The 25,341-nt window shown below is 35.8% G+C and overlaps 1 protein-coding gene and 1 pseudogene across 1 annotated transcript; both read right to left on the reverse strand.

Annotated features, from left to right (window-relative positions):
- Positions 1-8,476, reverse strand: LOC126590389 (uncharacterized; annotated as a pseudogene).
- Positions 8,477-19,387: 10,911 nt separating this feature from the next.
- On the reverse strand, positions 19,388-21,170 carry LOC126590390 (putative F-box protein At3g29830). Its single transcript, XM_050255858.1, has 3 exons — positions 20,268-21,170; positions 19,786-19,962; positions 19,388-19,684 (listed from the first exon to the last, which is right to left on the reverse strand). Exons 1-3 carry the CDS (start codon positions 21,168-21,170, stop codon positions 19,388-19,390), a joined length of 1,377 nt encoding a protein of 458 aa, XP_050111815.1.
- Between the last annotated feature and the right edge of the window lie 4,171 nt (positions 21,171-25,341).

Below are 25,341 nucleotides of genomic sequence, written 5' to 3' on the forward strand. Positions count from 1 at the left end.
CTAACCTTGTGCAGCAGCCTGTACAGCAGATAGTTTCCGAAACAGTTTTCTCAGTGTCCCTTTTCTGCAGTGTTCGACCTTCATGTCGATAAATATTGCATCCGACCATAACAAGCTTGAACAATCAGCCCCAAAGCTCGCAATCACATAAGTATTATCAATCTTTTCGAAAGCTTCTGCAAGCACATTCACATGTTTATGGAAAGAACTCGAGATCCAAAGCACATTGTCCTCCTCCCCTCCCGGGTAATCGTCAACCATCTTCACCTTCACTATGAAACCATCAAGTTTATCATACCTATTTCCAATTTTGTCCCGAATTACAACTACTTGGTCAGCGTAGGGAGACGTAACACCGATACAAAGTTTTTTTTTTCGAACGTATCCATTCTGCATATAAGTATAGACAAAGGGTTTATAGTGAGGCTGAACAAAGATATAAAATTTCCATGGAAAACATAGTCAAGTTTTACTAAGACATTATAAACCGTCTACAAGTTCAATGAAAATTTCAATTTTACCAAGAGAATATAAACTTTCAATATAACTTCATGCAGCTCGACTATTAGGAATCCAAAATTACAGCTACACCTAGCTATGCTACAATGTCTTTAGGAAACGGAAAAAATGTTCCTTAGAGGGAAACCACAGATGTGTTGCATACAGTCACATCCGCAACTACAGACCCTGAGATGTTTTCTTTTGTCTTAGATGTGATGCGAATATGAATTATACTGAAAATCAAAACTTTTGAGATGAGAAAATGAAAATGATTGTCCATTTAGGCATACCTTTGAACAGATACCGCAATATTTTCATAACAATTGCCACCTCGACAATGTTCTTCCGATTATGTTTATCACCTTCCTTTTCCGCTTGACCACCAATTACATTTATAAAAGAATAACGACCATACATTGTCGCCGGAAGAAATCTTTTCTCATAGCAGCTTCTCTTTACATTTGGAGTATCCATTATCTGATTATGATAAAATTTATAATTTAGAAACAAACTTACGGACGGTTGCATTCTGTATTGCATATCCAGTATGTGTTTTGGGTGACCCAAAGAGCTTAGCCTCTCAACAAGCTTCTTGAAAAGCCAGCTCCATCAGATACCTACAGAAGGTAAGAAAATAGATATTGAATACATAAAAATAACAGGTACGGAACAAAAATAGATGTATATAGAAATAAACGAATGAGTAACATTAACATACATTACTTTTAACTATAGCAGGTAACTGGTATTCAACACCCACAAGAATAGCATGCTTGACACCCTGAAGTTGCAACGGTATGGTGAGCTCACACTCTTTCACCTGTGCAGCTTCTTCGATAAACAAAATGTTTGGAGGCACCATTGGCACTTTCAGAACAGAAAGGCACTCGCTTCTCCTCATGCAAAGTTGAAGTGATTTGTAATCCATTGTCTCAGCAACTTCCGGGATGTACAAATCTTCAGCAACTTGCTGACAGGAGGAAAGGTTTTCCAGTTCTTCAGATATAACATTACCATCACGCAACAATGATTCAAAAGAATCAAGTGAGGAAATAAGCGCTGACATGTTTTGGAAATTTTGTAGCAAAATGTGACTTGTCGATAGATGGGTACAGAAGACAAAGATACAATCCCTCAGTGGTGATGCAGTAGAAACAAATATTTCAATGAAAATTTAAAGAAATGATTTGCACTTCCCCTTGCTAACTTCATCGTCACTTGTGCTCTCTTTCTCTTCGATTTCACTAGTAGTATTTTCCTGTTCTTTCTCTCTGGTGGACTCATTTTTTGAGGAAATGTGGTAGTGGTACAGAGAAACACAACCTTCAAGAAAACCTATATATCATCGAAGCAAAGCAATGCCTCCAACCAGTCTCTTCTGGTCCTAAGCATTTGGCAAGCCTTTCAACATGGTAATCTAAACATATTTCTTCAATTTCTGGACTAACTTTCCAACGCTCTTCATTCCCAAATAGAAGAATTTCTCCCAACGGACAAAACAAAGCATTGGATTTTGCACCATTCACTATCTTCATAAAGATGGAAGCCACTTCCATAATTGCAACCTCTGTTGGGGCACAAGTCAGAGTCCTGCATCTCATTCTTAACAGTGTAAAAAGCAAAGTAGCGATTGTTTTTGTTTTTCCCGTACCAGCTGGACCCTGAATAAGTTCCACAGAAGAGTTGGCAATATACAGACTACGAATACAAGCCCGAACTGATCTAGTTTGAGACTCATTCAGCTCAGAACACAAACTTTCAATCAACTTTTCGTTAGGGCTGTCCTCATTCCTTGCAGAACAAAGATCATAGTTTTTCATATCCTGTTATCAAGCATAATATTTTATGTTGGATGTTTCAACAATAATTATGTCTCGGAATATAACACTGATATTAACACATTTAAATTATTCTGTTATGCATCATATTGTTGGGGCAAAGAATAAATAGAAGAATGTGATAGGTAAACAAAAAATTACAGCATTTATGTTAAGAAACTTGTTGAATAAGTGGCCAAGTGGCCAAGTGGAGAACAAAACAAAAAAAGCTTTTGGCTATTAAACAAATCAAAAGAAAAAAAAAGGACAACATGATTATGTTTCTTCCTTGTTTTGGGGAAAAGAAAAGTGCACTTTGTCTAAAGTTTTTTCTTTGGTCCATGTGAGAAGTTACGGAACTCCTAGGGTTTTTAACTAGCAGCAACAGCTGCCTTTTGGTGTGAAAAAAAAAAGGCAGTCATATGGAAGAAGAAAGCAGGAGGGAGCAGTATAAAGAAGAAGTGAGGTACGCAGCTCCCATATAAGAAAGAAGGGTGATTTTCTTTCTTGGTTAGTTCTCACTCAATCAAAGTTGTATTTGTGTATTAGCTTTGAGCTTCGTATAGAGAAGAAATTATTCATTATATTTCTCTCTATTTGTTTCTTTGGTGTGTGAGAGCTATTGGTTGTATTGGGGTTTTGGGTTGTGAGCTTGCCAACACTTTGTAAACTTCCATTTGGTTTATAGTGGATTATTGGGTGAGCTCCTACTGCTCCGATGACGTACTCCAGTTACACTGACTGTTGAGGAACCTCGTTAAAATCTTGGTGTCTTTAATATTTTGTTCTTGCATTTCATTTGATATATTTCCTGTGGGTTAGCTTGAGTTGGTTCCTAAAAGGTTTGGTGCTATCCTAGCACAACAATTGGTATCAGAGCACTGGTTGCTCTTGGGTACTGTCTAGTTGCCAAAGATGTCAGACGGGCAAGATGAAAATCCTTTTGGAAGCAGCTCCGGGTTTGCAAGAACTACGGTGCAAAATGCAAAGTTCGAAGTGGAAAAGTTTGATGGCACAAACAACTTCGGGATGTGGCAATGTGAGGTCAAAGATGTGTTGGCTCAACAAGATCTACTTGCCGCTTTGGGAGAGAAGCCGGAAGCTATGTCGAAGCCGGAATGGGAGAAATTAAATTTGTGGGCTTGCTCTTCAATTCGGTTGTGCCTTGCAAAAACTCAGAAGTATTTTGTGATGCGGGAGACATTAGCAAGTGTGTTGTGGCAAAAATTGGAAGACAAGTATATGACAATGAGTGCAGAGAACTGGCTACACTTGAAGAAAAAGCTCTACCGCTTCCAATACAAAGAAGGTACAAAAATGATTAGACATCTTGATGATTTTAATAAGTTGATTGCCGACTTGTTAAATTTAGATGAGGATATTAAGGATGAAGATAAGGCCTTAATATTGTTGAATTCATTGTCGGACTCTTATGAGCATTTTGTTACCACTATTATGCATGGTAAAGAAACTGTGAAATTTGAAGATGTGTCAAATGCCTTGATGAATTATGAAATGAGGCATTGAGATAAATATCATAATAGTACCTCTGAAGCTTTATTTGTTAGAGGTAGATCATCGGAGAGAATATCATCTTCTAGTAGGAAAAAATCACAGTCTCGACCTAGAGGAAACTCTAAAGGTAGAAAACCTTTGGAAATGGATGAATGTGCCTTTTGTTGTAATAAGGGCCATTGGAAGAAAGATTGTCCTAGATTGAAGACCAAAGGCAAAGAAAGTTCTGAAGCTAATGTTGCTGAGGTTGAAATAGATTTTTCTGATTTTGCTTTAACCACTTCCTCATCATTTGATTGTGCTACTAAGTGGGTGTTGGATACGGGTTGTACTCATCATATGACTCCTCACAAGGATTGGTTTTCAAGCTTAAAAGAGTTTGATGGTGGCGTTGTGTTCATGGGAGATGACAATCCTTGCACAACAAAAGGGATTGGTACAGTTCGTTTGAAGTTGCATGATGGCATGGTTAAAGAGTTAATAGGTGTTCGGTATGTAACAAATTTGAAGAAAAATCTTATTTCTTTGGGTACTTTGGAATCCAAGGGTTTCAGGTTTCATTCAGATGGACAGACATTGAAAGTTACTTATGGTGCACTTATTGTGATGAAAGCTCCTAGATGTGGCCATTTGTATTTATTGCAGGGAAGCACTGTGACAGGTAAAGCATCTGTAGTCTCTGAAAATATGGGCACATCTGATTCAGATACTACTAGACTGCGGCATATGAGATTAGGCCATGCCGGTGAGAAAGCTCTACAAGGGCTTGTGAAAAAAGGTCTTCTAAAAGGTGCCACGACTTGTAGGCTTGATTTCTGCGAGCATTGTGTCTTGGGGAAGCAAACTAGAGTGAAGTTTGGTACTGATGTACATCAGACAAAGGGCATTCTTGATTATGTGCATTCGGATGTTTGGGGTCCTACAAAGACTCCCTCTTTAAGTGGTAGACATTGGTTCGTGACCTTTGTTGATGATTATTCAAGAAGGTCTTGGGTCTACACTATGAAGCACAAGAGTGAGGTGTTAAGCATTTTCTTGGGTTGGAAGAAAATGGTTGAGAACCAGACTGGGAGAAAGATTAAGATTTTGAGATCGGATAATGGTGGTGAATACACATCCGATCCTTTCTTTAAAGTTTGCAAAGAGGAAGGAATTGTGAGACATTTCAGTGTTCGGGGAACTTCACAACAAAATGGAGTTACAGAAAGATTGAATCGAACCTTGCTTGAGAAGGTTAGATGTATGTTGTCTCAGTCGGGTTTAAGCAAGTCATTTTGGGCAGAGGCAGTTAATTATGCATGTCACATCATCAACCGGTTACCCTCAGCTGCTGTTCAGGGTAAGACACCAATGGAGGTATGGACTGGAAAACCTTCTTCTGATTATGACTATATCCGTATTTTTGGTTCACCTGCTTATTTTCATGTGACTGAAAATAAATTTGATCCTAGAGCCAAAAATGCTATCTTTCTTGGTTTTAGTAGTGGTGTCAAAGGTTACAGGTTGTGGTGCCCAGAGATGAAAAAACTTGTAATCAGCAGAGATGTGACATTTGATGAAGAAAGTATGTACAAAATCTCTGAGAAGAATATGAAAGATGTCCAACAGGTGGAGCTTGAGAAAGTTGCCTCTGGTACTTCAAATCATATTTCCACTGATGTCGAAGCCACTACAAGTGAAGAAGTTGGAGACCATGAGGATGTTGAAGAAGTTGAACTTGAAGATTCTATTCAAGTTGAAGAGCAAGTTTCACCTCAAGAGTCTATTGCCAAGAACAGAGGAAAGAGACAAATTACCAAGCCAGCTCGGTATAGTGACTATGTTTCTTTTGCTCTTCCTATTATCACTGATAAGATTCCATCCAATTTCGAGGAAGCCATTGAGAGTGAGGAGAATGAGAGGTGGTGCAATGCCATGGGTGATGAGATGAATTCTCTCTTGAAGAACAAGACTTGGGAGTTAGCTAAATTGCCTAAGGGCAAGAAAGCTATCGGTTGCAAATGGGTGTATGCCAAGAAGGAAGATGCTGATGAGAAAAGCAATGTGAGATTCAAAGCAAGATTAGTTGCTAAAGGGTATGCACAAAATGAGGGCATTGACTACAATGAAATCTTTTCTCCGATTGTGAAGCACTCCTCAATTCGCATTATGTTAGCTCTTGTTGCACAGTATGATCTTGAGCTTGTGCAACTTGATGTGAAGACGACTTTCCTACATGGTGATTTGAATGAAGAGATTTATATGTGTCAACTGGATGCGTATATAGTGAAAGGGAAGGAGAACTTGTTTTGCAAATTGAAGAAATCACTATATGGCTTGAAGCAATCTCTAAGGCAATGGTATTTAAGGTTTGATAAATTTATGAGAGGCCAAAATTATTCTAGAAGTCAATATGATCATTGTGTGTACTTCAAGAAGTTGCAAGATGGGTCTTTCATTTATTTGTTGATATATGTTGATGATATGTTGATTGCCTCAAAGAATGTCGAAGAGATTGAGAAATTGAAGAAGCAAATGAAGAATGAGTTTGAGATGAAGGATCTTGGTGAAGCGAAGAAGATCCTTGGCATGGAGATCACTAGAGATAGAGAGAAGGTTTTGGTCAGTTTGAATCAAAGACAATGCCTTGAGAAGTTGATTCGGAAGTTTGGAGTTCATGATTCAACCAAACCGGTTAGTACCCCTTTGGCTCCTCATTTTAAATTGAGTTCTCTACAGTGTCCTAAAACTGATAAAGAGAAGCTGCAAATGAAAAATATACCATATGCAAATTTGGTTGGTAGTTTGATGTATGCAATGGTATGCTCTAGACCGGATATTGCTCATGCAGTTGGCATGGTGAGTCGATATATGCATAATCCAGGTAAAGAGCATTGGCAAGTAGCTAAGTGGATATTGAGATATCTCCATGGTACTCGAGATGTTAGTTTATGCTTTGAGATGGATGACTCTGGTATTGGTCATTTTGCAGTTGGTTATGTTGATTCAGATTATGCAGGTGATCTGGATGGAAGGAAGTCTACTACAGGCTATGTGTTTACTATGGCTAAAGGACCAGTTTGTTGGAGGTCCATTTTGCAGTCGTCTATTGCCTTGTCTACTACAGAGGCTGAATATATGGCAGTTGCTGAAGCTATAAAGGAGGCCATTTGGATACATAGGCTGAATAGAGATTTGGGGGTTGATCAAAAGCAGGTGGAGGTACATTGTGATAGTCAGAGTGCCATTTATTTGGCTAAGTATCAGGTTCATCATGCGAGGACCAAGCACATAGATGTGCGTTATCACTTTGTTCGTGAAGTTGTTGGTGAAGGAGAAATCATTCTCCAGAAGATTTCAACTAAAGACAACCCCGCTGATATGTTGACTAAGGTTGTTGGTGTAGCCAAGTTTGTTCATTGTTTGAACTTGGCTCACATTTTGCCTATATAAAGAAGGCGTTGAGCAGTAGGAGTTTTGGAGCATTTGGCTCGGTATGAGTTGTTCTCTTGCTAGTGTTTGGGAGTGATGTTGTGTGTTAATTGTGTTGGTTGGCTTATCATAGCGTTTTTCGGAACTTGGCCAAGGTGGAGATTGTTGAATAAGTGGCCAAGTGGCCAAGTGGAGAACAAAACAAAAAAAGCTTTTGACTATTAAACAAATCAAAAGAAAAAAAAAGGACAACATGATTATGTTTCTTCCTTGTTTTGGGTAAAAGAAAAAGTGCACTTTGTCTAAAGTTTTTTCTTTGGTCCATGTGAGAAGTCACAGGACTCCTAGGGTTTTTAACTAGCAGCAACAGCTGCCTTTTGGTGTGAAAAAAAAAAGGCAGTCATATGGAAGAAGAAAAAAAGGAGGGAGCAATATAAAGAAGAAGTGAGGTACGCAGCTCCCATATAAGAAAGAAGGGTGATTTTCTTTCTTGGTTAGTTCTCACTCAATCAAAGTTGTATTTGTGTATTAGCTTTGAGCTTCGTATAGAGAAGAAATTATTCATTATATTTCTCTCTATTTGTTTCTTTGGTGTGTGAGAGCTATTGGTTGTATTGGGGTTTTGGGTTGTGAGCTTGCCAACACTTTGTAAACTTTCATTTGATTGATAGTGGATTATTGGATGAGCTCCTACTGCTCCGAGGACGTACTCCAGTTACACTAACTATTGAGGAACCTCGTTAAAATCTTGGTGTCTTTAATATTTTGTTCTTGCATTTCATTTGATATATTTCCTGTGGGTTAGTTTGAGTTAGTTCCTAAAAGGTTTGGTGCTATCCTAGCACAACAAAACTTACCATAGAACCAGTGCATAGAACTTCATTGATGATCTTCAGATTTCTGCACATGTGCAACGATTTCCAGATTCTTCTGTTATGTGTCTATCGGCCAAGAAAGCCCGAACTGCCATTGTCCTCGTTTACTTTTTCTGAGGCTTTCTTAGTGACTGTGACAATGCCCCATGACCTCCCTACCCTTTGTAAATCACAAACAGATTCTGTCTTAAAATCCGCTAAAACAAAATTATCTCCAGGCAGAACTCTGTATGGTTCCCCACCGCTGAACCTACTTTGCCATTTATCAACCTTCACATAATATAATTTTGTTGCATCTCGCTCGAACTTACTAAAGTCAATTACTTCAGCAAAAGGTACTCTCTGCAAATTTTGCATACTTGAGCGCAGTTGTGCTCTAGTTTCTTCCAATAAAGGAAACACATAAGACCCGAAATAATGTTGCACGCACCGAAATGACGCGGGAATTTTTTGGACCTAGAAAAATAAAAGATCCATTAGAAGTACTTTAAAGGGGATAAGGAGTGTGGGAATTATTAGTCACTGCACTATATATCAATACATTACACATAACATGTCATGGAGACATGACAAATGACAATCCTTGGAAGCCAGAAAGGTTAACCACACTATGTCACAAGGGAATTTGGTTACTTAGAGCATGCTATGAGAAAAATGAGAATTGGGGTGAGATTTTGGTGCAGATTGAGATTAAGTCACTAGATTGATCAATGAAGTTCCCGACCCCATTTGGTAGGATAAGGTTTTTGTTGTTGTTGTTGTTATTGATCAATGGAATTCTCCAAAATATTCAAAATGTTTGTATTGTAAATCTCCAATAAAGGATTCTAATAATCAAGGAACGCTAAAAAATTGTGAGAACAAAAGATCGTCAAGAAGCTGGGTAAGCCGACACATGAAACAAAACTTGAATCTAAACTACATATTAATAAAAACCCTCTTTGTCAACTAAAAGAGGGTGAAAAGCAATTTTTGTTTTCTATCACAACAAAAGAGTTAAGGACAGTAACGTAATTTCACAAAATAAAATTTTGCTGTATTTTGTTTAAGCATCACCTACAAGTGATTTTATTATCTCTAATTAAAAAAATAAAAAAATAAAAACAAACCTTTCTCACTCTCTCCCGACTCCCACCTCCTCTCTCACTCTCTTCCTCTCTTCTTCAGTTTTAAAAGCATAAGTAAAAAAATTCACACGTTGTGCGTGACTATATACTAGTTATTCAATTAAAATATGAATGTTTAGTAATAGTTAGTTTTAAGACTTCGTGTTTATGAAAATATGTGTAATGAGTATGTAATACTCCCACAAAAACTAAAACAAAAAAAAGTATAAATACATTCGTAGAAAACATATCTCGGATTGGCAATTTTTTTCATGAAAATATGTAATCAAATTACCCAAATAACAACGAGCCATTCTCACTTTCTCAGAAAACCTTAAAGGAATCAAATTTATGAAGTCCTTTTTAATAGGCTTGAAGACCAAAATCTTTACTGCGTGAACTGGTTATAAGCAGTTCAATAACCAGTTCAAGAAACCAATTTTTGGTGGTAATTGCTTCTAAACATTAAAAAAAATGAAATAAAAGCTGCTTCTCTTCAAATTTTGTCAGGACCAAAAATATTTTGACCTAAATTGAAACCCCAAAAATTAAGAACACCAAAGGAGAATGACGACATTCACAATGAGAGATAGAGAAAATACCTTGTTCTCATAAAGGTTCTCATTCAAAATATCCTCTAGTGACAAGAAAAAACATCAGTTAAGCTTTTAGTTTCTGTAATCTCCTTATTGTCTGTAACTTTCATCATCTCCTCTCACTCTCACTTGATCTCCCACATGAACTTGCTTCCCCCTTATCTGCATCAATTATCTCAGCCATGCAAATTATTAGCCCATGAATCCATTTCACAAAACCCCATCTTGATGTGGTGTAAGTTATGATATGTGTGTGTGTGTGTGTATATATATATATATATATATATATAGAGAGAGAGAGAGAGAGAGAGAGAGAGAGAGAGAGAGAGAGAGAGAGATGAGTGAGAGAGAAATTAGTAAACGGTTTCTGAAGATGAAGGAACAATGGATCACTGACATGCAAGAGATATACATTAACCCATTGCTCAGCTTGCGATTTTCAGCTAAAGAGAAGGCATGCATGCATATGTGCACAATTCCATTTTCCACTAATCAAATGGTAATCACACATAGTTTCTAATATTTTTTCACTAATCAAATGGTAGAAACAGATAATTAACTTTCTTTCTTACAGAGAACATTAAAGAGGAGACTAGTAAAGGTTTCTACTTACATGCAAGTTCCTTAGACCTGTAGAAATGTGATGGAGCTCTTTCTTTCACTTTGGTTTGTGTTTTTGTTTTCCTTGATTTTCTTGTCGTTCTAGCACAGTTTTTGTTCATTATAGTACTGAAGAGCTTCGCGAATGTGGGAAAGTGGAAAAGGCGTTATTAGTTATTACAAAAACGTGGAGAAGCTCAAGGATTTGATGTTTCGTGTTTAACTGTTCTGCAGGATAGGAAAGGCTGCTCGTCTAAATCTAGGGTAATGCTGAGTAGGCTAAATTCATAAACTAAATTATGTGTTACTAATAAATAATAAGAAAAAATAATGAAAATAGTTTCAATACTTTGAATTTTAACCAAAAGTCATCCCCCAATTTTATTTAATTACTAGCATTTGCCTACACACTTTGTGTATATAAACACATTTTTTTAGAAAATGAGAAGGAGAGAGGGAGAGAGAGAGAATGTGGGAGGAGTGGGAGGTTTTTGTTTATGGGTTTTTTTTTGTTTTTTTTTATAAATACAGTATTTTAACATCACCTGTAGGTGAGACTTAATAAAAAACAGTAAAATTTGGACATATGAAATTACATTATTGCCCATCATTTTTGTGTGATAGAAGACTAATTTGTATTTTCACCCTCTTTTGGTTGACAAAGAGGGTTATATTAATTAGTAGAAATAAGAACTAGAGAATACTCAAATAAAAAAAAAAGAACATGAGAAAGAAAAGCTGAAAAACAAAGAAAACCTAACTAAAGCGCGTGCAAAGAACACTGATAGGATTTTTACCACTTGCAAAAGTAAGGATAAAAACACTTAAAAATACTTGCAAAATAACAAGGTAGTTGTAGTATAAACAGCTCAAGCAAGGTCGTTTCCGCTTTCACCTTAACAATCCTACGTAGTTATTCCAATTACTTATGAATTACTCATGCATATTTTGAAGGTTAGATTTTCCTAATATATATCCTACTTGGAACCTCCAACATAGAACGTATATCTAACATACAACCCGTCCGGACGTTCGGATGAAATATGAACATGAAAGATTCATTAAGTTTCATGAAAAACCTTTGAAAAACCATGCAACCCTTAAGACGTGGTGATCATCTTAAGTGAAATTACAATTATTAACCACAAGAAGCCAACGCCAATTTCAGGGAACCTTTCAACCAAAATTGCACCAAATTACTTTTCTAAATATCCTAATAGTCGTAAATCTCTAAGACACTTAGATAGTTTAAAACAATGATTTCAAAACATGCATGCACAATATCATAAGTAAATTGAAAAGAAACTACATAAGGCTCGTGGCCTCGACCTAGCAAAAGGAATTAGTGACAAACAATCATAAAACAAAATATTATTAAGAACATGGAAAGAAAACACCTTGAAAATAAACTTGAATAGTCAAAGCTCTCTAAGCCAAATTCTCCAAAATAGTGCATTCCCTCTTTAAACCCTAATGGCTAAATAGCCTTATTTATACTAATACAAAATAAAACCCTACCTAGAAAATGTCTTAGAATAAAACTAGGAAACATAATAAAATAGCAAATAAAAGGTTTCCTATTTGAACTGAAATTTGGATTTCTCAGACAATCAGACTTCTGACCGACCAAATCAACTCCGATTTGGTCTCATCTCTTTTGAAAGCTGAAGACGTCCCTACAAATTCTCAAAATGAATATTCCTCAAAATATGTCATTTTGACCTCTAAAATATCCAAAACGTCCAAAAATGTCAATCTGGGAAAGTTGCGCGCTAGACCTTTAGTTCATTGCCACGATCAAATGGTTTGGTAGAAAAATCTAGAACTTTGATACAATTATCTTGAAAGACCCACGAACATCCTCCAATGGGAATCACTCCAAAATTAATTCAATTGATTACTTTATGCTCAAGAGGAAATCGAATGTCCTACATTAGAAATATAATTCAAAGTATCAAAATTCACACAAAATAACCAATAAATTATAACCAAGAATAGGGTAAAATATATGGTATAATATCGACTCATCAAACAACGCTAACCAATCCGTCACAATTTTAAAATGTTTACTTGATAAAAGACCTTGAAAATATTTTTGCAGGACTAGGTATTGAAATAAGCACCCAATTGTGGTTATGGCTCGCATATCAGGGATGCTAATATAGAGGAGTGAAATCTGAATGAATATTGTTTCTCTTGCTGGATGGTTATTTATAAGGAACGACAATTTTGTACCACTGTGAGTTGATGTTTAATAATTTGAATTCTAGGTTATTGAAACCGGTTTGTATAGATGGGTTGTATGTATGAATTGTCATCCTCACTTTAGCTAAGTCATAGGCTAAAGTCACTTTCCATAGCTTGTCATTCACCTTACATCAACCTTTCTTAGTTGCTTGTAAAAGCTTCTTTACTTGTAATTTGGTTTTTGCTTTTCCACTTGTTAGGGCAGATTTTTGGGATTGTGTTTGTGTAGTTATCCTACAATCTATTGTAGCTTTCTTTTGGCTCTCTATAATAGTTACCTTCACTCTTTTGTAACATCCATAATGAAATATACAACAAATATTGAAACCAAAACTCAACATGGTATTAGAGCAAGAACCATAGGGTCCTGACTCTGTTCTTTTTTTTTTTTACTTCTTCATTTGCTCATCATCGATAGAGATGGCAGAAGAAAATGTGTTTAGTGCCGACAGTGCCTCATCCTCCTCCCCAAACTTAACCCAAGGGGTTGAGAACAATCCAAATCAACGACTCTACTCGGTGCTACTGAACGAGTTCAACTACCTTCCTTGGTCAAGAGATGTGTCACTTGCTCTAGGAGGAAGATCGAAGCTAAAGGTTTATCAATGGAAGATCTGAGCCCCCATAATCCACTTCACCAACTTACGATACATGACATACTACTGATCAGCTGGTCATGTCCTGGTTACTTAACTCCATGGAGCCAAAACTGTCTGAGCTTTTCAGCTACTCAGAGTCTTCCCTTCTCCTATGGGAGTTTGTCAAAGACATGTATGGCAGCCAAAACAACTCAGTTCGCATTTTTCAACTGAAGAAGAGTGTGGCTACTTAGCTAGAATCAGTAGTTCTGTGTTTGGTGTAAAGTGGGATTGTGTTTAATGGGATTAAGTCGGACTCGTGCTGACTAAATCCTTTGCTAGGTGGGCTTAGCGAGAGCCACCAAAAACAAGGGGATTCGTAGTCCCGTTTTTGTTCTTCGCTTCACCTCGTGTTGCTTCGCTTCGCCCCAGGCTTGAACGAAAATTTGCCTTCTCTTTCTCTGACTCTCTCTCTCTCCTCCTCCCTCTTCTCCATCTCAGAAGATCTTCAAGTCTGCAATATTGGGTTTGACATAAATGAATCCAAGAAATCCAAGCCATTGCCATCTCTCACTTCCCCGACTCCACAAGCCCCGACTCATCGCCGATCAGCTCACCAGGCATCGCTGCAGGCCGGTTGAATCCACGGACTTGGAAAGTTCTCTCTAGTTGGAATCTTGCACCGAACAAAAACCTGAAAAACCAAGCTCGATTCTTCATTTTGCAGAAAACAAAAATTGGCAATTAATTGGAAAAAAATAGGGAAGGGAAGGAGAGCGTGGGATGGAGAGAACAAGGGAGATAAAGAAGGAGAAAAAGATGAAGGCTTCCAGAGAGAGGGAGAGTTTTATTAGAATAAAAAAGTTAGAATTAATTAATATAATATTATTAGATATGAATTAAAAAAATATAATATTGTAGTTTGTTATTATCTTTCTTTTTAGGTCGACACTGCATCAAATGTTTCACTAAGTCAGTCCCGCTTAGTGTTAGTCTAAGTCAGTCTAGCTTAGTCCCTGAAGCCAATTCAGTTTAAGATAGTCCAGTACAACAAGCACACCCTAGAAGAATAAAAGGTGTTTGGATGGTGAGAAAGTGCCGAGAAAATTTAAGAAGATGAGAGAAAAATGGTCGTTAGACTTCCCAGAGAGATACCATGTTCAGTTTAAGAAATAGTCAGTGCATGCCAACTTGTATTTAGTTTAAAAAATAGTGCCTATGTTCAGTAATAGAAATAGTGTATTACTGATTTTCAATTTCAGAATAATGTAATGCTCGTATTTAGTTTCAGAAATAATTAGTGTTCAATTTTTAGAAAGTGTTCAATTTTAGAACTAGGGTCGTACCATTCATTTTTAGAAATAGTGTAGTACCGTTTAGTTTCAAAAACAATGTAGTACCGTTCAATTTCGGAAATAGTGCGTGTCACATCCCGGCTCGAGCCCCCACCACATTCGGGCTCGACTCCATCGTAACACGATATTGTCTGCTTTGGGCCTCGACAACGCCCTTAAGGTTTTGTTTCTGGGAACTTACACGAGAACTTCCCAGTGGGTCACCCATCTTGGGATTGCTCTCACGAGAACTCACTTAACTTCGGAATTCCGATGGAACCCAAAGCCAATGAGCTCCCAAAAGGCATCGTGCTAAGTAGAGATGAGAATATACATATAAGACTTACAATATCCACTCCCCTGAGCAATGTGGAATGTTACAGTGCGTGATGGAGGCGTTGCAACCCGCACATCAGTTTTTAATTACTTTTTTCTATTTTATTTTATATTATATTAAACTTTGTCATTTTCATTAAAATTTAAGTCATTTTCATTAAAGTTTAAGCCATTTTCATTAAAGTTATGAGATGATTTTTGGTAAAAACAAACTTAGCCCAAACCTTTTTCATCTCAAAAAATAAGTACGTTAATCAACACTTAGTAATAATTCAATCATCAACTTTCATGGCATTGAGTTTACAAAATGTAGTCTAGAAATTTAATATTTCTGCATTATCCATATTTGTATGGATAACTACATTCCCCTTAAGATGAGTTTACACTACGAGAAATTACTATTTATCCCACGACAGTTTGCCTGATGAACTAAATTTTGTCAGGTAAAATAACTTTATCCCACAAAAAAAAAATGGTTGGATAAAAATGGTCCAACATTTTGTTTTTTTTTTTTTTTGGAGACTTCAGGCAACAAAAACTTTAGACAGGTAAAGTAACTTTGCCAGGCAGATTTTCGTGTAAAGGAAAACATTGATCCGTATTATGCCACCTTTTGCCCAATGGATCAAGAGTCTTCAAAGTGTACTAAGTTCGTTTTCATCTTGGCTCGTTTTTTGTAGGCCTGGCAAACGGGTCGTGTCAGTCGTGTTCGTGTCGTTTTCGTGTAACACCTGTTATCTTAACGGGTCGTGTCGTGTCACACCCGTTATCTTAACGGGTCCTTAACAGGTCGGGTCACTTTACCCGTTGGGTAAAGTGACCCGACCCGTTATGACCCGTTATGACCCGTTAAGAAAAATATATTTTTTTTCTTAAATTTGCACATACCACACATTGCCACATAAATATTACTTCAAAACATTAAAACACATTTGTCGTTTAAGTACTACATCTACACTCGAAAATAAGAGCCTAATAAAAAAATAATACATACACTACTAATCTATTACAAATTTTAAATGTGCAAGGATATGCAAAATGAAACAGTTTTTGTTTTCAAGGTTGTGAAATCTTTCTCAAAAGTTTAAACCTCAATTTACAAAATCCTCGATTTACATCGATCATCATGAAATTGCATTGGAACTTTGGCTTGATCTATTGCCTTCAAGAGTTATGTTGATGATGTTTTCAATAAGGTTTTCCACGTCATAACTATCTTCTACATAAACTAAGCATAGAAAAACCAAACATTAAAAATCATTCAAATTATGAGAAGTTTACCAAAATAATTATGAAAAAAAATAAAACAATGGTACTATACCATACTTTTATTAAGTATAAACATAAGATTTTGTGGTATCCACTAGTGTAAATATTTTAAATTGAAGATCGAATTCAATCATTGTATTCATATAAGGTCAAGGAGTGTAGCTGCAAAAAATCATCAAAATTAGAGTTAAAATGACCGTTAAATCGTGATTTTTCTTTTTATAACCGTCGAAAAGTTTTGTCCGATTAATTGATCTCTGAATGTTTGTTTTTTGTAATTTTTGACGTATGCGATCTCGAAGTATATACAAACATGTTTGACGGTTGGATCTTTGAAACTAGTTTCATAGAATGAGTATCCCATCAAAACAATAGATTCACTAATACTTAATAGTTTATTCATACTTTTATTAAGTATAACATAAGATTTTGTGGTATCCACTAGTGTAAATATTTTAAATTGAAGATCGAATTCAATCATTGTATTCATATAAGGTCAAGGAGTGTAATTGTAAAAAATCATCAAAATCGGAGTTAAATTAACCGTTAAATCGTGATTTTTCGTTTATAACCGTCGAAACGTTTTGTCCCGTTACTTGCTCTCTGAATGTTTGTTTTTTGCAATTTTTGGCGTATGCGATCTTGAAGTATATACAAACATGTTTGACGGTTGGATCATTGAAACTAGTTTCGTAGAATGAGTATCCTATTAAAACAATAGATTCACTAATACTTAAGAGTTTATTCATACTTTTATTAAGTATAACATAAGATTTTGTGGTATCCACTAGTGTAAATATTTTAAATTGAAGATCGAATTCAATCATTCTATTCATATAAGGTCAAGGAGTGTAGTTGTAAAAAATCATCAAAATCGGAGTTAAATTAACCGTTAAATCGTGATTTTTCGTTTATAACCGTCGAAAAGTTTTGTCCCGTTACTTGCTCTCTGAATGTTTGTTTTTTGCAATTTTTGGTGTATGCGATCTTGAAATATATAAAAACATGTTTGACGGTTGGATCATTGAAACTAGTTTCGTAGAATGAGTATCCCATCAAAACAATAGATTCACTAATACTTAAGAGTTTATTCATACTTTTATTAAGTATAACTATCCACTAGTGTAAATATTTTAAATTGAAGATCGAATTCAATCATTGTATTCATATAGGGTCAAGGAGTGTAGTTGTAAAAAATCATCAAAATCGGAGTTAAAATGACCGTTAAATCGTGATTTTTCGTTTATAACCGTCGAAATGTTTTGTCTCTTTACTTGATCTCTGAATGTTTGTTTTTTGCAATTTTTGGCGTATGCGATCTCAAAGTATATATAAACATGTTTGACGGTTGGATCATTGAAACTAGTTTCGTAGAATGAGTATCCCATCAAAACAATAGATTCACTAATACTTAATAGTTTATTCATACTTTTATTAAGTATAATATAAGATTTTATGATATCCACTAGTGTAAATATTTTAAATTGAAGATCGAATTCAATCATTGTATTTATATAAGGTCAAGGAGTGTAGCTGCAAAAAATCATCAAAATCAGAGTTAAAATGACCGTTAAATCGTGATTTTTCTTTTTATAACCGTCGAAAAGTTTTGTCCCGTTAATTGATCTCTGAATGTTTGTTTTTTGTAATTTTTGACGTATGCGATCTCGAAGTATATACAAATATGTTTGACGGTTGGATCTTTGAAACTAGTTTCGTAGAATGAGTATCCCATCAAAACAATAGATTCACTAATACTTAATAGTTTATTCATACTTTTATTAAGTATAACATAAGATTTTGTGGTATCCACTAGTGTAAATATTTTAAATTGAAGATCGAATTCATTACTTGTATTCATATAGGGTCAAGGAGTGTAATTGTAAAAAATCATCAAAATTGGAGTTAAAATAACCGTTAAATCGTGATTTTTCGTTTATAACCGTCGAAAACTTTTGTCCCATTACTTGATCTCTGAATGTTTGTTTTTTGCAATTTTTGGCGTATGCGATCTTGAAGTATATACAAACATGTTTGACGGTTGGATCATTGAAACTAGTTTTGTAGAATGAGTATCCCATCAAAACAATAGATTCACTAATACTTAAAAGTTTATTCATACTTTTATTAAGTATAACATAAGATTTTGTGGTATCCACTAGTGTAAATATTTTAAATTGAAGATCGAATTCAATCATTGTATTCATATAAGGTCAAGGAGTGTGGTTGTAAAAAATCATCAAAATTGGAGTTAAAATGACCGTTAAATCGTGATTTTTCGTTTATAACCGTCAAAAAGTTTTGTCCCGTTACTTGCTCTTTGAATGTTTGTTTTTTGCAATTTTTGGCGTATGCGATCTCGAAGTATATACAAACATGTTTGACGGTTGGATCGTTGAAATTAGTTTCGTATAATTCGTATCCCATGAAGTTCAATGGTGTGTGTGTGTGTATATATATATTTATTTATTAAGTAGATTTAAATCTATTTATTTTGTATGTATAATTATTATAGTTTTTAGGGGTATAAAATTTAATATATATATATATATATAATTATTATAGTTAATATTTTGGGTATAATTATTATAGTATATATAATTATTATAATTATTATAGTTAATTTAATATATATACATATATATATAATTATTATAGTTTTTAGGGGTATAAAATTGTTAGATTAATATATATATATATATATATATATATAATTATTATAGTATTTTTTTAGGGTTATAAATTATTAAATTAATATTCTGCTTATCGTGTATCGTGTTACCCACGTGTATACCCGAACAAACCCGTTATCTTAACAGGTGCTTATCGGGTTACCCGATAACGACCCGTTTCGTTATCGTGTCGACCCGAACACCTGTTAATTTCGTGTCGTGTCGTGTAGGGTTATCGGGTCGTGTCAGGAATTGCCAGGCCTAGTTTTTTGTGAGCTCGAGCTTTTGGTCTTCAAATATGTATCAAAAAGAAAAAAATTCCAAACACACACAATGTTTCAAATTAGGGTTTACAAATCAAATTTCATGATACCAATTATTGAATAAAAATGACATCACGGATTGAGCACAACTGCTCTCAAGTAAAAATTGTAGACACTATCTTTGATATTTTATTTGGGTTCACAACATATTCGAATTAAAAAGGTTAGCTTCGAACGTCAGTATCTATAAGACTATTATTTAAATCATTAAACAATTTCTATGGCCAGATTCTCCGATCCTTTTCTAAAACCGTACACTTGCTCAGCTATACTTCGAAAAGTTTCTGGGCCGCGGTTATTGCTTTCTTCACTTGAGGTGATCACAGTGAGCTTCTCCATCACACGAGCATGGTTGACAAGATAGAGCATCACATAGACTTCATTTGGCGTCCCCTTGAAGCCCTTGATCTCAACTTTCCTCAAAGTTTGAGTTATGCACCGGAAAATTATCGCACTGCTCCTCCACAAATCCTCAAACTTATCCTCGAATGGGGGTCTATATTCCTGAAGAGATGGATGCAACAAACATAAGAATTACACAGTATTAGTTAGTGTTAAGCAGTTAATTAAAAGGATTAGTTAGTAATTAGTCAACGAGTACTCACATTGCATATTCTGCGTGATCGGTCTATGTCGATTGTAAGAGTCTCCAAGCGAGGACAACTATTCAAGAAAAACCGGATGCCACCTTGTTCATAGTTGTGCATGGCAGTTCTTAAGGTCAAGTGTGTAACATTCAACCTTGGTTCCATACCAGTTGGTTCCTCTCCCATGGGAATAACCTGCAAAATCCAAAAATTAACTATAAAACCAACCTTTAATTAATTAGGAGAGAAGCATACTCAAGGTTAAAGAAAAAAGATTTTATATTTATAGCCTTAAGTCATAATTTTATTTTGGGACACTCTTTTCTCCTTCGACCAAGTTGCAATCTTACAAAAATTTAATCAAATTCCACACAAACACAAAGATAACTTATTTAGGTAAATGATGAACACTATATAGCTTTTTCCTATTTAGGGTTTAGGGTTATCACCATATATTATACAGATGTAAAATTAAAAAGTTGAAGAATGAAATGAAGTACCTGAGGCATGTAAGTGCAAACGGTCAAAGCCCTCGTAGGGCAAATTCCATTGAATGATTGATAGAGAGAATCTCCCAACGATTCGTCACATTCAAACTCAGGTCCAAAATCAAGGTCTGCCTCCTCCAAGCTAGTTCCATTCACAGTAAATAAAACCACAGTGCCACAATACTTCATATAATTGAGATTTGGAGCCTCGATTTCAAAGGACGGATCCAGAAAATGGCACTTTTCAACAACCAAACTTGACAACTTCAAGTCCTTCCCACAAACAGAAAGGCTGTCCATGTCCCAGCAACTCTTCACGCTCAAACTCTCGAGACACGCACAGTTGGCCAGCAAAGCCTTGACAGTAGAAACTTTGAGTTCGATCCAACCCAACGAAATGCTCTTCAGCAACCCAAAATTCTTGAATCCGAAAACGTCAAATTTGCAAGAAAAGAGAGTCACGGATTCAAGAACTTGATGGTTGTAAAAGGACTGAGGCAAATCGAACATTGGATGTGCCAGGCCATCGAGGTCGTTCTCATCCCATGTGGGGTCGGAGAAATCAAGCTTCAGGTGTTTGACTTTGCGGTCGACAGAAAATGTGATGCATTTTTCCACCGTTTCTTGGAAGTCTCCCGGCTGAGAAAATGTGAGGGACAGTTTGTCCATGATGGGACTGTTGTTGTTTGCAATAAATTGTTGGACGAAATCGATGAAGATTTGTGGTTGGAGTTGGACATCTCCGTTAGAATCACGGTTGGCGAAGTAAAGGTGGTTGAAGTCGAGGTTTCGGGTTGACTGCCATTGGTGGTGCCAATGCTTGGACAAGGTGGAGGTTTTTGCCGCTTCTTTGAATGGCACGAAGGAGAGTATGTCTGAGAGGATGTGATTAGGGAGGTTTGAGAGGCGGTCCATGGTTGTGTTTTTGGCTTTTAGGGTGGCGGGATTGAACTGAAAAAAGTTGGAAGGGACTGGGATGATCTTATTGGAGAGGATCGTTTGAGGCACCGATTCGAGGTTAGCTAAAGTTGTGTACCTGTTTGATGTTGGGAGACGACGGGGGAGGGGGTGTTATATGGAGACAGGAGACACCGTGAGTTGGGTTCAATGGGGTGTGTAACGTGTTGTCTAGGTGATTTGTATGTTGAAAAAAACGAAGTAATTGGGGGAAGATTAGGAAACGTTCAATAATAATAGAAACTAATCCAAGTTTATATGACAAGTTCTTTATATTCATAACGGCTGTCACAAAAAATAACTATTATTTGAATTTGGATGGATAACGAATTTAACGGTCTTTCGCGCTAAAACAATTAGATAAACATGTAAAATTCATCATTTATAAGTCTGTCACACGTGTTTTTTTTTTTTACCGACTTAACTGTTTTTCATGCCAAATAATAAGATAAACATTTGAAATTCATCATACATAAGCCTATATTATCACATGCTTGCATCAATGAAATATGGACAGTGATTTTTTTTTATTTTTTTTTATTTCTAGCTATAATTGAGAGAGAAATTCAAATTTGGGACATCGGTTGCTAGAGTGAGTGCTTTTTTTTATTTCTAGCTACAAAATTCTTGCGGCTGTGCATTTTAATTTAAATCGTGCATGTTGTCTAAACGATGATTTTTTTATTAAAATTTTACAATAAACAATGAAGCTAGTTTTCGCTAAATGGAAAATGCAAAGCAAAATAAATTTGGAGACCTTTTTCATTTGGACAGCATAAACTTGGAGACTACGAGTTGGATAGACAAAGGAGGAATGTTAGCCAAATTTTCCATCCTATCATGTAGTCTCATGATTAGGAGTGTTCATTTTTAACCAATCCATCCTATCATGTAGTCTCATGATTAGGAGTGTTCATTTTTAAGTTACACTAAAAAATCCATCTTCACAATCAACCAAATCAAAATTCGTTTGGCCACAACATTTTAGTTAAACACTAAAATTTAACAGCATTAATTAAATGACTCAACTCAATTCGTTGATTTTTGGAAGGGCAACAAAAGTGGACTGCAATGGATACTGGATTGTTAGGCTAGTAATTTTGACGTCGACCTAATTTTTTTTTCTTATTAAAGGGGGCTAGGAAAGCTTGACATTTAAGCCTTTTCTAGCCACTATCGTGGGATTTACCAGCTTTAAAAATCAAACATAGAACATGCCGTGGTGAAATATAGGCCTGAAATTCGTCTCCAACAACTAAACCACCCCTTGATGGTTGACATCGATCTAATTTTGGTAAATACATAACAAAATAGGTTTATCAAACTTGGAAAATATGCAGACATGGGTTTAATCAAACTATGGAGCGTATTAGTTATTTAATTTAGTGTAATATTTTATCGTTTGTTATTTGTTGATAGACCTCAGACCGTTAATTCCTTTAAACAGAATTCAACACCTAGATCTTTCTATCCCTGCTCTTAATTTCTCCCCCTCATTTTCTTCTACAAAATCTAAATCCCAACTCATTAACTTCTCAAAAAATAAAATAAAATCCCAACTCATTAATTTATATAGAGAAAATTGGAGTAATGGTGTCTGAAGTTTAAGTCAATTGAAGCTTTGGTACTGAAATTTAAAAGAGAAGAGCTTGGCTCCTTAAAGTTGAGAAGAACATCCTCCTCAAAATACTTTATTGGATTTTTCACAGAACTTCGTGTTTATGATCGGAACTGTTCATATTACAAATAACTTTGTAAATGTCATCTCTATATAAAAAAATAAAATAAAATAAAATAAAATAAAAACCAATTAAATCTAAAATCCTTTAGTCAATCAATTGTAACAAATAGATAGATGGTTCAAAATGTTTTTAAGACAACATCAACTTGACATCCTCTAATGCTGGCTCAATCACAAATTGGTATGATTTAGATTTGGAGCTACAATGATCTAGATTAAAACGCTTTCAATAAGAAGACCGCATTTAGTGCGCGAAAATGAATTCATGGCAAATGATTTCCCATGTCTCTTCCTCGGGGAAGGAAAATGCAAAATTTATTTCCTCTATTGGTTACGATGAAAAATTAGGTAGAAAATACTACTTTTTGCGGATATAATTAGCATTCGTTAATGTTAATAGGATATATTTGTCATAAAAAAGGACAATTAATGCCTTTTTTTCCCCAAAGAAAGTGAATACTAAGAGTAAATTGTAGCAATGGTCCCTCAACTTTAATCAAATTGGAACAATGGTCCATCAACTAAAAATCTATTACCATTGGTCCCTCAAATCATCTAAATGTGTAGCTATGGTCCTTTTTGTCAACTTTGTTAGAATTTTGTCAAAATAAGTTATGTTAGAAGTACCATTGCTACAATTGGGGTCCCTCTAAATTATGTTGGAATGACCATTGCTACAATTGGGATCTCTCTAAGTTATAGTCATTTTCGTCAACTTCGTCAGAATTTTGTCAAAATGAGTTATATTTGAAGGACCATTGCTAGAATTAAGTTAAAGTTGAGAGACTATTTCGCCAGTTGGATTAAAGTTGAGGGACCAATGGTAATGCATTTTTAGTTGAGGGACCATAATTGCACGTTTTAACGAGTTAAGGGACCAATAATAATGAATTTTTAATTGAGGGACCATTGTTCTAATTGAATTAAACTGAAAAGATCGTTGCTATAATTTACTAGAATACCAAATAGGGTGGAGGGCTTCACTTTCCCCTAGTTTTCTATCAGTCACCATCATTTTTCAATCATGGACTTACCAAACATGGGAAATGCAACAGTTTCCCATTCTCAAGCTTCTTTTCTCAAGTACCAAACGTTGCCTTAAACTCAAAACTCTCAAATTCTCTCTTCTGTGGGAGTCTTATCTCCTCTGTGAGAGCCCTCATTTGTGAGTGTACTTCTCTTCCTGGTGAGAGTCAGTTCGTGAAACCTTCCATTATTCAGCCCCTGTATTTCATCCTTCGACTATTTCCTTCTTCCTTAAATTCCCTCACCAACCCCTAAATCTTCACCTTAATTCCTTCACCTACATACCCATTAACTCTTTGCTTGTTTATACCAACAGCAATACCCTAGAAACTTAAATATGCAAATCTTTGATCTCAGATCTACACTGGAAGGGCAGATCTGGGAAGTAAATTGGATGGAACAGCTAACCCCTCCTTTAGTCGAAAGAATTGTTAGGAAAGAAGCACCCATAGCTCATTACAGATCTGAAGAAAGTCTCAATCAAAATCAAAGTGTTTACTCTCATCCTCTACAGAGCAGTAATTACCCCCAACTACCTAGGACTACCAGGGATGAGACAGATATTCAAAGCACCAAAGGCGCTGGAAATAATGACACATGTTGCAGAAGGGCAACAACGAGGTACTTACAATCCCCTATTATTATTATGGTCTTTCTATACTTACAAAAAGATCTTTCCCACGGTGAAATAAGAAAGGAACAAGGTCTTACCAAAAAAGTTGAGAGGGGTTTTGGGCTACATTAGGCCAATACAGCAAGAAGAACTATACTGAATATCTACCACATACGGAGGAAAATGGCGAACTAGGAGGTGGAGGAGTTGGTGGTCAACTTGGAAAAAACCATGGATTTATCGACTATGGAAAATGGAGTCAAGCTAGTGGGTAAGGCATTGGTTAATAGGACCCTCAAAAAATTAGGGGTCAAGAGTATCCTAAGGTCAGCCTAGAAGGAGTTGCGAGAGGTTGAAATCAAATGGGTTTGGGAAAATACATTTATAATCACCGCTCAGGATGAAAGTATAGCAATGAAAATAATCAATCAATTGTCATGGGCTATAATGAAGTAGAACCTCTCTATCTTTGGGGTCCAAATTCGGAGGGTCTCGCTCTACCTTAATTCAGAGGAGAATGTCAAACGCCTTGCAAAGAAAATCAGGGAATTTGTGGAGCTAGAAGATCTTTCAAAGAACATGGGGTTTCTAAGGGTCAAGGTAACAGTGAATACTCTGAACCCTCTAACCACTGGATGATGGCTGCCATGAGAGAACAACGAAGACACGTAAATAGAATTCCGCTATAAGAGACTCTAAGATTTTTGCTATCGTTACGGTAGAACAGGCCACTAGAACAATGAATCTTC

This window comes from Malus sylvestris, chromosome 11 (genome assembly GCF_916048215.2).
Source record: "Malus sylvestris chromosome 11, drMalSylv7.2, whole genome shotgun sequence".
Classification (NCBI taxonomy): domain Eukaryota; kingdom Viridiplantae; phylum Streptophyta; class Magnoliopsida; order Rosales; family Rosaceae; genus Malus; species Malus sylvestris.